The sequence below is a fragment of the Syngnathus floridae genome, chromosome 19 (assembly GCF_059516105.1).
Source record: "Syngnathus floridae isolate MCC-2025c chromosome 19, RoL_Sflo_1.0, whole genome shotgun sequence".
In the NCBI taxonomy this organism is placed as follows: Eukaryota; Metazoa; Chordata; class Actinopteri; order Syngnathiformes; family Syngnathidae; genus Syngnathus; species Syngnathus floridae.
Window position 1 is genome coordinate 5,628,625 of NC_142431.1, and position 11,506 is coordinate 5,640,130.

At 39.9% G+C, this 11,506-nt stretch overlaps 1 protein-coding gene across 5 annotated transcripts in view; it reads left to right on the top strand.

The window, feature by feature from the left end:
• mdn1 (midasin AAA ATPase 1) overlaps nucleotides 1-11,482 on the top strand; it is a 30,344-nt gene extending 18,862 nt beyond the window's left edge. For 4 of the 5 annotated variants that reach the window (XM_088361337.1, XM_088361336.1, XM_088361339.1 and 1 more), the window contains 39 exons: nucleotides 30-191; nucleotides 333-609; nucleotides 692-930; nucleotides 1,059-1,154; nucleotides 1,374-1,468; nucleotides 1,565-1,689; nucleotides 2,182-2,334; nucleotides 2,461-2,570; nucleotides 2,664-2,737; nucleotides 2,833-3,010; nucleotides 3,086-3,230; nucleotides 3,498-3,644; nucleotides 3,721-3,847; nucleotides 3,931-4,036; nucleotides 4,182-4,297; nucleotides 4,809-5,207; nucleotides 5,274-5,500; nucleotides 5,601-5,735; nucleotides 5,810-6,009; nucleotides 6,164-6,325; nucleotides 6,420-6,554; nucleotides 6,639-6,771; nucleotides 6,838-7,016; nucleotides 7,146-7,271; nucleotides 7,363-7,504; nucleotides 7,686-7,966; nucleotides 8,032-8,187; nucleotides 8,336-8,437; nucleotides 8,538-8,730; nucleotides 8,830-9,003; nucleotides 9,074-9,219; nucleotides 9,373-9,462; nucleotides 9,769-9,884; nucleotides 9,950-10,124; nucleotides 10,242-10,315; nucleotides 10,385-10,499; nucleotides 10,602-10,668; nucleotides 10,794-10,936; nucleotides 11,018-11,482. In XM_088361337.1, coding sequence (XP_088217463.1) covers nucleotides 30-191; nucleotides 333-609; nucleotides 692-930; nucleotides 1,059-1,154; nucleotides 1,374-1,468; nucleotides 1,565-1,689; nucleotides 2,182-2,334; nucleotides 2,461-2,570; nucleotides 2,664-2,737; nucleotides 2,833-3,010; nucleotides 3,086-3,230; nucleotides 3,498-3,644; nucleotides 3,721-3,847; nucleotides 3,931-4,036; nucleotides 4,182-4,297; nucleotides 4,809-5,207; nucleotides 5,274-5,500; nucleotides 5,601-5,735; nucleotides 5,810-6,009; nucleotides 6,164-6,325; nucleotides 6,420-6,554; nucleotides 6,639-6,771; nucleotides 6,838-7,016; nucleotides 7,146-7,271; nucleotides 7,363-7,504; nucleotides 7,686-7,966; nucleotides 8,032-8,187; nucleotides 8,336-8,437; nucleotides 8,538-8,730; nucleotides 8,830-9,003; nucleotides 9,074-9,219; nucleotides 9,373-9,462; nucleotides 9,769-9,884; nucleotides 9,950-10,124; nucleotides 10,242-10,315; nucleotides 10,385-10,499; nucleotides 10,602-10,668; nucleotides 10,794-10,936; nucleotides 11,018-11,203 — 6,006 coding nt within the window. In that variant the 3' untranslated portion in view covers nucleotides 11,204-11,482. The remainder of the gene's footprint in view (nucleotides 1-29; nucleotides 192-332; nucleotides 610-691; nucleotides 931-1,058; nucleotides 1,155-1,373; nucleotides 1,469-1,564; nucleotides 1,690-2,181; nucleotides 2,335-2,460; nucleotides 2,571-2,663; nucleotides 2,738-2,832; nucleotides 3,011-3,085; nucleotides 3,231-3,497; nucleotides 3,645-3,720; nucleotides 3,848-3,930; nucleotides 4,037-4,181; nucleotides 4,298-4,808; nucleotides 5,208-5,273; nucleotides 5,501-5,600; nucleotides 5,736-5,809; nucleotides 6,010-6,163; nucleotides 6,326-6,419; nucleotides 6,555-6,638; nucleotides 6,772-6,837; nucleotides 7,017-7,145; nucleotides 7,272-7,362; nucleotides 7,505-7,685; nucleotides 7,967-8,031; nucleotides 8,188-8,335; nucleotides 8,438-8,537; nucleotides 8,731-8,829; nucleotides 9,004-9,073; nucleotides 9,220-9,372; nucleotides 9,463-9,768; nucleotides 9,885-9,949; nucleotides 10,125-10,241; nucleotides 10,316-10,384; nucleotides 10,500-10,601; nucleotides 10,669-10,793; nucleotides 10,937-11,017) is intronic. The other variant, XM_088361338.1, reaches the window with a different exon arrangement.
• Nucleotides 11,483-11,506: the final 24 nt, after the last annotated feature.

Consider the following 11,506-nt stretch of genomic DNA (forward strand, 5'->3'; position numbering starts at 1 on the left):
TGTGCTGTCTTTGCTATGATGCCCTTTAGGCTCTAGTTAACGAATGGGACGAGATGGAGAAAAAGAAGAGAGACCAAGAAGAGCAGGATGCTTGTCTGTATCGTAGCCGCAGTCAATTGCATGGTGGAGGACTGACTGAGGAGCAGCAAGAGGAGAAGGACTTCAGATATCTGTTCCCTCAGTTTGACAAGGTATCAAATTCCAACTATTAAGGTTATGTTAAGCAAATTCAAGTTCAGGGCGAAAGATAAAAAAAAAATAGACTTAATTGTCAAGAAAAATGGATTCAAAACCTTGCATTGAATTTGAAGATGTGATCATTTTCCATCTAGGACTTTGCAGACATGTCTCTGCCGAGCCTGGAGGGCCCCACAGATGCGGACATGGAGGAGGAGGATGCCGGGAAAAGGCTTGACGAAAGAAGTTTTCTATCAACTCCTGCAATGAACACAGTAGTTGAAATTCATCAGCGCCTATGTCTAGGTCATGCCCGAGCATTGTGGTACCAGAACCAAGCACCCAACGGACAAAGCAGTGACTATATCAAGGCCCTGCTTTTGTCTTACCAAATAGCTGCCCCCTTGGTTACACACTTCTATCATCTGATTGGTGAGTGTTCTTATTGGAAATCCACATTGAGCAAGAAAAAACAGATATGAATTCCAAATTGGGATTTTTTTTTGTGATTCAGATGCAGAACTAAACCAGCAGTTTACAGGCAGTGAGCTGCTGCTGTCAACTCTCCTCCAGAACACAGTGCAAGGCTTACCAGGATCGGATATTATGGTTCTCAACTCTGAAAAGCCTTATGACTTTTATCAACACCCTAATATCAGTGAGGCACGCCTCTGTCTTCCTGTTCTGGAACAAATGATGGCAGCGGTAAAACAGAGGCTTGAGGATTGGCCGGAGCATCCAGCACTTGTGCAGGTGAGTGACATAAGAATTCTAATATTCCAGGATTAAACCTTAGGAAATAAAGACTGCTTGCCTGAGATGTTTTGTATCAGGTACAACTGCAATGTACAATGTTTTTTTTTTTTTTTTTTTTTGGTCAGCTGATCGTGGTGATTGAGAGGATCATGGCGTTCAGCTTGTCCAGTCCACTGGCAAAGTTCCTCAATGGCCTGGAGATACTTTTGAGTAAAGCACAAGTAAGATGCAACTTGTTTGATGTCCCTCAATATAGAAAAGACTTTTAAAGTATTTGCGAGTAGACTAGATTTTTTTTAATATTTGACCAAAGCACGTAAGAAAAAAAAATGTGATTACAATTCAAATCAGTGAACAATCGCCATATGTTAGATATTTACTATTATTATTATTATGTTAGATGGTTATTCATTTTTTTACTTTTTTTTTTTTTTCCTCAGGATTGGGAGAATAATGCAAGCCGTGCAGTCTCTCTGGAGAACAACATAGCACCAATAACACAGCTCATTATCAAGTGGCACAAACTGGAGTTAAAGTAAGACAATATAGTCCCGAAACTTTGAAAGTATTATCTTTTTTTTTTTTTTTGTGCAGTTGTAATTGTAGACATCAATGCATTCTTCTGTGGCAGTTGTTGGTCAAGCAGTCTGGACAATGCTGTGGAAAGGCATACTGAGAAATCCACGAAGCACTGGTTCTCTATTTACCAGCTTTTGACAAAATATCTGGAGGATCAAATGATGAATGCTAATACAGGTACGCCCCCCCGCAAAAAAAGGTCACATTTTGTGTTCTAGATTTTTAATGACCATTTTCCAAGTACTGTATTTTCCGGACTATAAGGTGCACCTAAAAACCTAAAATTTTCTCAAAAGCCGACAGTGCGCCTTACAGTTTGGTGCGCCTTTTATATATGGACCAAATTCCTAAATTTAAACTGGCCTGAAGCATTGTATCATGAAATCAATCATAAGTGGCCCGCTGAAGACTATGAATCATGAATCAAAAAGACTATGGATCATTATTTTGTGATTAAAGTAATTTGTTGCGTCTAAAGTTGAAATAAAAAAGATAAAATGGAGAATGATTTGATTTGGATTAAAAATCTGACATGATGCATTAATGGTGTGCCTTATAGTCCGGTGTGCCTTTATATAAGGACAAAGTTTTAAAATGGGCCATTCATTGAAGGTGCGCCTTATAGTCCAGAAAATACGGTATGTATTAAACCATTATTGTTCTGTCTAGGCGAAGAGACGGCAGCTTTGTCGCTCTCCTCGTTGTCGTCCACACTTCAGGCCTTCGTGGAGAGTTCTAGTCTAGGCGAGTTCCATACCCGCTTGACTATGTTACTCAGCTTTCACTGCCACCTCCTCCTGCTCCCCACTCAGCCTGGACAAGGTGAGATTGCACTTGTCTTTTGTGACACAATGCTTACATAATACACACACAAGCCCCTTTTATCAGGATTTGACTGTTTGAGGTTGGGAATATAATAAACGGCATCAATATTGCCTTATTTTACAGTTACTTTGGCTAATCTTCTGTGGAACCTGCACAAATACTACAGTCAATTTTCAGACGGCATTCAGAACAAAATCAAAGAGCTCAGGCAACCCATTGAGAAGGAGCTTAAGGTACATATTTTTTTGTAATATATAAAATGTAGAAAATTGTGTAGTATAATGTTACATGAAAAAAAATAACTATTTCAATTTTATTTGATTTAGGATTTTGTCAAGATCTCAAAGTGGAATGATGTCAATTTCTGGTCTATCAAGCAGTCAGTGGAAAAGACACATCGGTAAGATATGAATTAAAACTGTAGCGCTTTTCTGGCTATTATTTAAAAATATTTTTGTTATTATTTATCATTACTTTGTGTTTTTTTCTGTCTAGGACCCTTTTCAAGTTTATCAAGAAGCTTGAGCAGATTCTGAATGGCCCTTGCGTTACTTTTTTGGTAGAACAGAAAAACAACGTTAATAATACTGATATCCATCCAGAGGAAACACCTATTCACCGACTTCATCAGGCACTCGTGAAAGCCTTGCCAGAAAAAAATGTCCACCAGCAGGTTTGGGTCTCATCTTAGATTTGTAAACATCGCAAATGATTCAGCGCGTTGATGATGATCTGGGTTTTTTTTTAGAATGAGGGTCAAGATGAGGGAGTCAATTTGGAATTGCTGCAAGGATGTCTACCAGCTCTGGCCAGAAAGATGAAGAAATTATGTGTCCAACATCTTAAGAAACACCCAGCAATGGAGTTGACTGAAGATCTGGACATTTTCACTGGTAATATGCCTCTCACTGGAGCGGTTCACGTGTGATGCAGTTTCAAATTATTTTTATTAAATTGTGTAGTTATTATTATTACTACATGACTACATTAAAGTGGAGAAAAACCTGAAAGACGATCAAAAAAATTTGTTTTGAGTCCCATTAAAAATTACAATTAGAATACAGGTTTCAATTTTGTTCTTTCGAGACTGTCCGATAAATATGCCATTTATTTGTCAAAAAAACTGCATTAAGAACTTTGTTTTTGTTTTTTCTTCCTAGGTGAAGTCCTGAGAAATCTCAACGAAATGCAGGAACTCACCATTGACACGTCAGTTGAAAAAGAGAAACAGACAGCTCGGGCCAAGAACATCCTTCAGCAGAAGCAGAGAGCTCTGTCTGGCCTATTCAAAATACTCGCCGAAATAGGTTATTTTAACTTTCACATAAAAATTCCAAACCATTCAAAAGTTTCACACTCTACTTTCTCTCATTGTTGCATAAGGTCTGTCATACCGTAAAGGCTTGGTATGGAACAAGACAGCTGACCAAGAGGAAACTCTCCGCATACAGCCGCTGGATTTGAGCACCGCTCTTGCTAATGTTATGAACGCCGATTCTACTGAGACCACGTGAGTTTCACTTGTTCATTTCTAAAATTAGATCCCGCTGCAGTTATGCATCCTTTGATTGCATTTTATTATTTTTGTTTTAGGTTGTTTTCAGAGTTGATCACCGCGTGGGATGGATGTCAGCGTTATTTCTATCGTTCATGGGCGAGGATGAATGCTCTCAAGACAGCGCTCCAGCATGCTAATAAAGTAAGAAATGTCTTTTTATCTGACTCGTAATTATATCTTGTTTAAAAACATCAAATGTACAAATTTAGGGCATCATTAGTATGCTGTATTAAAGCTGATGGGAAAGGGAAAAACACTTTTGTGTGTGTGTGGCTCTCTGTTGTAGGACTTGGGTCTGGGAAACATCGAGCGATGCCGAGGTTTTTCATCTCACCTCTTCAAACTACTCCTCAGACAGCGGCAACGACTGGCCAAGCTGACTGAGCAATGGGTCCGTTTGAGGTTTGTTGCCTGCCTTGCCACCAAATGTACAATCCAACATACCGTATTTTCCGGACTATAAGGCGCACCTAAAAACCTAAAATTTTCTCAAAAGCCAACAGTGCGCCTTATAGTCCGGTGCACCTTGTATATGGACCAAATTCCTAAATTTAAACTGGCCCGAAGCATTGTGTCATGAAATCAATCATAAGTGGCCCGCTGAAGACTATGAATCATGAATCAAAAAGACTATGGATCATTATTTTGTGATTTTAAAGTAATTTGTTGCGTCTGAAGTTGAAATACAAAAGATAAAATGGAGAATGATTTGATTTGGATTAAAAATCTGACATGATGCATTAATGGTGTGCCTTATGTAAGGACAAAGTTTCAAAATGGGCCATTCATTGAAGCTGTGCCGTATAGTCCGGTGCCCCTTATAGTCCGGAAAATACGGTAATTAAAATGAGAATATTGAAATGAATAAGTCAACACCAAAAGCAGTTTGTTGTTTTTCTTCTTTTATCATTAGGAAGCTAACAAGCACGGTCCAAGATCTCAAACTCCAAACTCAAAGAGAAGACTGCACACTCCTACCTCAGGCATCTCTTTCCAATTGGGTCACCAAAGGCCAGGCTCATGCTGCTCAGTGTTCAATCCTCCTCCAGCAGCTGTCCTGGCTCATGCAGTGCTGTCCCGAAGCTCTTCAACCACAGGAGGAGGACAACAGCAACTCCCGGCATGACTCTCTGAGATGCACATCCCCAATGGTAGCTCGCCATCAGGCCCCTATTTGCCAGATGAGGAAAGGAGATCCCACCTGGAGGCAGGTGGACCAGCGTGTCGCTGCAATGCTGGAGCAGATCCTGAACTTAAAGACCGCGCTTCATCAAATAGCACAGAAGAACTCCGAGAAAGTACTTCTGACATGGTAAGACACTCTTCTGGGAATGTCATAAAAAGATAAATCCACACTAAATGGCTCAATTACTTTTAGGAAGGATTTCGCGACATGTTGCTCGGCTTTTGACCAGCTGGCAACGGTGATGTCTCAGATGTGCGAAATTGAACAGCTCTTCATGCCAGCCACAAGTCCGAGCAATAAGCACCTATTGCCAGCCGTCATCCAGAGCTTCGAGTTTGTTCACAAAGAAGCAATGAAAAGCATCACTGAGTTCGCCTCTTGGAAGAATCAGAATCTCTCAGATGGACAAACTACCGCAGGTGATTGGACAAAACTGTAGTGTATTTTTTCTACAAAAAAAAAATTGAAACTCTGACTAATGTAGTTTTTTTTTTTTTTTTTTTTTTGCTTGATTTTCAGATGACCTATCTGCATTCTGTTCCGACTTTTCTGCTGATCTGGACACGACCATAAAAAGCTTGCTGTACGCTGTCCAGACACTTGTCAAGAGAAGGGAGACAAATGAGAACAGCGTTCAGGAAGTTGGCAAGATAGGTGAGAATAATGCGTCTAAAAGATAACTAGTGCCATTTTATGTTTTTAACATGTGATTTGATTTTTCAAATCAGATCCAGTGAATGATAGCAAAGAGGTAGACAAAGAGGATGTGGAAGACTTACTGAAGCCAAAACACTTCACGCATCTTTTGGAAGAGGAGCTGGCAGCAGATGTGGAGGCTCTGTGTGTGGGAGATGTGAACACCAAGCTGGAGAGACTCCTCAGCTGCTTAAAGATACACACAGACTCTTTTAAGACGCAGAAGCTCCAGGTTTGAGAGTTTTGTCAAATATATTGTCTAGTTAGTGATTTGAAACTTAAGTCGGTACTGTGCTCACATGATTCCCCCCCCCCCCCATTATTTTTTTGATTTTTTTTTTTCTTGAGCTCAGTTAATGAAATGCTTCATCTATTCGTCTTTTCAGGAGGTAAACAGAGCGTGCAGGATGCTAGTGCGTGTGGAACCTTTGCTGGGGATTTACTCAGACCTGGTCCGTTACTTCCTGTCTGCGTCTGTGGGAGTGCACAGGTGCACTGCTAAACTTCTATCAGTGTTGGCGAACGTCTTCACTGAACTCGCTCAGAAGGTACAGAGTCAACAAATGTCCACATTGTCGCGGTTCAGTTCGTTATTTAGAAATTGAATAGTGTCCTCCATTTTCATCTCACGGTTCTCCTTAGGGTTTCTGCTTGCCTCAAGAACTAACACCTGGAGAAGGTGAAGGTGCCACTGAGTTTCATGATTATGAGGGTGGCGGAATTGGTGAAGGTGAAGGAACCAAGGATGTCAGTGAAACAATTTCCAGTGAAGATCAGGTCAACTTCATATGTTACAGTTAATTACCAGTAATGGATGTTTAACAAAAATGTATTTAAACTACTGGTTGAATTATATTTAAGGTGGAGGACACCTTTGCGGAGGGTCAGGAGAAAGAACATAAAGATGAGAAGAAAATGAAAGCAGAAGACAATGCTGTTGAGATGTCCGAGGACTTTGATGGCCAAACACATGATGGTGATGAAAATAGTGCTGGTATGTAAATTCATATCTTTTGAATGCTCTTCTTCGAACATTGATTTATACATCTCTGACTTACAGATGAAGATGAGTCGGATAAAGAGAATGACCAGGAGGAGATGGATAAAATGATGGGTGATCTGGGTGATGGACAGGCAGAAACTCTCGACGAGAGAATGTGGGGTGGGGACGATGAAGATGAGGATGATGAAGGAGGAAGTGACAAAGAGGACGAGTCGTCCCACCAGGGCATGGACCAGGTACCAAATTCTAAATTAAACTTAGTTTCATGACTACTATAACTATTACTAAATTAGAGGAAGAGCTAAATACTCTTCGAATTATTAAAAAAAAAAAAATCATAATCTTGTACCTTCACATCTGTTTAGTCTGAATCCGTATTAGCCGCGAAGGAAGACAATTTGGATGCTACTGAAGGCGATAAAAATGAAGAAAAACATAATGACCAGGCGGAGGCTGACGGGAAAGACAAAATCAACGAACAAAGAGACGAGGTAAGCATCCGAGAATGTTTATTCTGAGAAATTCAAACGTACCTCTTAATGTGCTTTGATACATTTCCAATTTTTTTTTTCTGTTTCCTAGAGAGATTTTGATGAGAATGAAGTGGATCCTTATCATGGTCAAGAAGATAAAAGACCTGAACCTGAGGCTATGGAGCTGCCTGATGATCTTAACCTGGATCAGGTTGACGACATGGGCGATGATGGAGAAGGTGAAGGAGATGGTGAGTCTTGTTCTTGTTGAAGACCACATTGGTCCATTTCCTTTTAATAGAAAAAAATAAAGAAATAAAATCTTGGATAAAGTTGATATTGCATGATATGGACCCTTTAAACAAAATTATGAACTATACTTTTCTTAATTAACATTTTTCACATTGTCTCCATTTTATTATTATTTTTCAGAAGAAAATCCATTTGATATTGACGAGCAAGCGATCGCCGCAGAAGAGAATGGAGACGGACCAAAAGAGGGAGATGAGGAGCAGGAGGGAAATGAGCAGTTAGAAGAAGACAAATTAAACCAAGAAGACGATGACCACAGAGATCCGGAATCAAAGACTGAAACGGAAACGAGTGATGATATCCAAACCGAAGACAAAGAAGATGATCTAGCAACCGAAGACAAAGAATCAAAAACAGATGAGAATCCGTCTGTTCCCAAAGAGGAAGGGACCGATCTTAAGGTAAAGATATTAACGGCTTTCTTTCCATGACGGTTTTAGCTTGAATGTGCCATCCTTGCCTACAGGAGAATGCTGATGCTAAGGACGATGGTGAAGAACAGCCGGAGCCAGCTGAGAGGAAAGATCACAGCACTGCTGGGCAAACCGGAGAGGAGAATTTCCAGAGTGATACTGCTGTGGAGCTGGCTGGAGAAGCATCAGAGAGAGATCAAGCAAAAGAGGTGATGTGCCGAATGGGATTTGATGTTAGCATGAATTGGGGTCTTTGGATAACAAACATTTTTTAGGTTTTGGTTGTCTATGTCAACAGCTACTTGAAATGAATGGAAAAACTGTTATTCGATATTTTCCCGTATACTTAATTTATAGGAGTGTGGGACTGGAGCTGCTGATGCTAACCAATCAGAAGGTCACCAGTCAAAACTGTCTTCCAGTATGGCGTCACAGTCGCTGACACAGAATAACACTCAGGTAGTGTTGTTTGGAATTCTCTCTTTCTGTGAGCTTTTACATTTTCCTCATCTTTTTTTTTTTTTTTTAACAATGAGCTTTGTCGAAATATGCATTTCAGAGTTTTAAAAGAAAACCGGGACAAGCGGACAATGAGCGTTCGACGGGTGACTACAGTGAGTTTATTAACAAGCGTCTTCGTACGTTGGAGAGCTCGCGCGAGCGGACGCAAGACAGCGGGCAACGTGAAACTAAACAAGAATCGGATCTATATGAACATATCAGCGAAGGGGCCTACGATAGACAAACTTACGGTTCGTAGCAACTACATCGTGAACTGAATTATTAATGTGAGGTATGAAGACATATTTTTTCGAAATATAATAATTCATATGTTTGTTGAATGCTCTCAGATGTCGCCAATAAAGATCAGGAAGCAGCAGAGTGTCAACAGGTCAAAGATGGAAATCAGGACGAGGAGGATCTCTCAATGCAAATGGAGTACCAAGAAGATGATCTTCAAGATGCTGATGTTCAGGAACTTAAACATAAGCAGCTGGATACAACAGAGGCCATACAGGCGCAAGGTGCTGCTACTTGGGTCTTCATCCAACAATGTAAACAACTGCATACATTTTATTAATTTTTTTATTACAGAGAATGCAGAGATGCATCCGCAGAAGACGGAAAATAAAGACAACGAATGGGAGCACATCAGGCATCCCAGAGATGGAGAGGAAGCGGAGAAAAACACAGAATCAACTTTTCACACAATTCCTCTGATGCTCCTCGAAGCAACCCAGGTGCACGATCTGGTTGTTTTTCAGGATGTATGATGAAACAGCAAAAAAATGCAGCTTTACTCACCCATCTGGACCATTCACAAAATTCTGGCATTTATTTTATTTATATTTATTTATTTATATTTATTTATTCATGTGTTTGTTTGTTTTCAGCAGTTAGACAGAAACCCAGAGGACATCAGGAGCAAGATGGAGGTGCAATTATCAGTGTGGCAAAATATGACTCCAGGAACGCAGGAGGAGGTGTGTACCAACTTCTTCATAACGTAGTACTAAAGTTTGATGAAAATATGACGTTGGGCAGTATGTGTTGAAGTATTTACTGAAAGAATTTTTGGGGGGAGAGATTTATGGTCAAAATTCTCCCTGAGCATTGTGTAGGTAGTTTGAGAAGCTTTATTTACAATGGTGACTTTATGATGATCAGATCATGTTTGATGATAAATTTATGCAGAAATCCAAAGTGTCCACATACTGTTCTTTGCTACTGTTTGTAACAAATTTTTGAATGATGGATTGATAACTTTCAATTGATTATGTGACCCCCAGGAGAATGCAGCAGCTTACATGTGGCGCCAATACAAGACAATGACTTCCCAATTATCCCAACAACTATCGGAGCAGCTACGGCTTATTTTGGAGCCGACGCAAGCTGCGAAGCTCAAGTGGGTATAAATTTACTCATCCTATTTTGACAAACATTTTTTTTAAATGTTCTACTCTTCTACAGAGGTGATTACCGCACAGGAAAACGACTCAACATGAGAAAAGTCATCCCTTACATTGCCAGTCAGTTCCGCAAGGACAAGATCTGGTTGAGGAGGACAAAGCCTAGCAAAAGAGATTACCAGATCTGCCTGGCTGTGGATGATTCCTCCAGTATGGTGGACAACCATTCCAAACAGGTAAACCCAGAGTTTGCTCAATCCATCCATCCTTCTGTTTATTATTGAAGAATTGCTCCTAAGAAAATTATTTTTAAAAAAAATTATAGTAATTATAGTTACATACATGTCTTCCAGCTGGCGTTTGAATCGCTGTCAGTGATTGTCAATGCGCTCACTCTTCTGGAAGTTGGACAAGTGTCCGTTTACAGGTATGGTTATTTTCAGACCTATTTCCAGATTGCATGTGAATGAAATATTGCTTTGTTGTCTTTGCTTAGTTTTGGTGAGGAGGTGCAGCTTCTCCACCCATTTCAGCAGCAATTCAATGATGATTCCGGAGCTCGGATCCTCCGATTGTGTAAATTCCAGCAGAAGAAGACTAGAATTGCTCAGGTGGGAATTTAGCTCACTGGACAAAATATTTGAGTTTTCGTGCAAGTTTAATTTTTAGGCATATCTAATTTATTACGCCTTTATTTTGTTTCTCCTCTACAGTTCCTAGAGAGTGCCACCGATATGTTGGTTGGAGCACGAAAGCAGATTTTAAGATCTACAAATTCAGGTGATAACTTACACATTGAGCCATCATATGAATTCATCTCATCCTCTTAAAAAAAAAAAAAAAAACGACAACACGGAGCTCATGTCTCGTATTTTGTGCCTTAAACTTCACCCTCTGCTCCACAGAAACAGCCCAGCTTCTGATCATCGTATCAGACGGTAGGGGATTGTTCCTGGAAGGCAAAGAGCGTGTGACGACAGCAATACAAAGAGCACGCAGTGCAAATGTTTTCCTTATCTTTGTGGTACTTGACAATCCCAACTCTCGGGTAAGTTTCTTATTTTTAGTCCATATATGTTTCTACCTATTTCTGAATACATTTGATGCAATCTGTGGTGGTCTGATGCAGGACTCCATCCTGGACATCAAGGTGCCATTATTTAAAAACCCAGGAGAACTACCAGAGATCCGCTCCTATATGGAGGAGTTTCCATTTCCTTTCTACGTCATACTACGAGATGTGAATGCCTTGCCTGAGACCCTGAGCGACGCACTCAGGCAGTGGTTTGAACTTGTCACGACTGCCGACCAGTGAGCCGACCAGGTGACATTTATAACGAAAAAAATCTCAACACTTTACTCAATGTTGACTGATAATGGACTGATGAAGATAGTAAAGTTGTTCCTATGTTGCTTAAGAGAAAAAATGACTTGCTGCTCTAAATGTTTTTTTTATATATATATATATAAATTATTGCAGTTTGTCATTTACCATTTCATTTTTGTCTTATTACATCACATTTGTAAATTACTATAATTGTGAATTGTGACAGAATTTTGTGAAACATCTTGGTAAAATCATATATTCCCCTTATGCTGTGTTTCGATGTTTTATTTA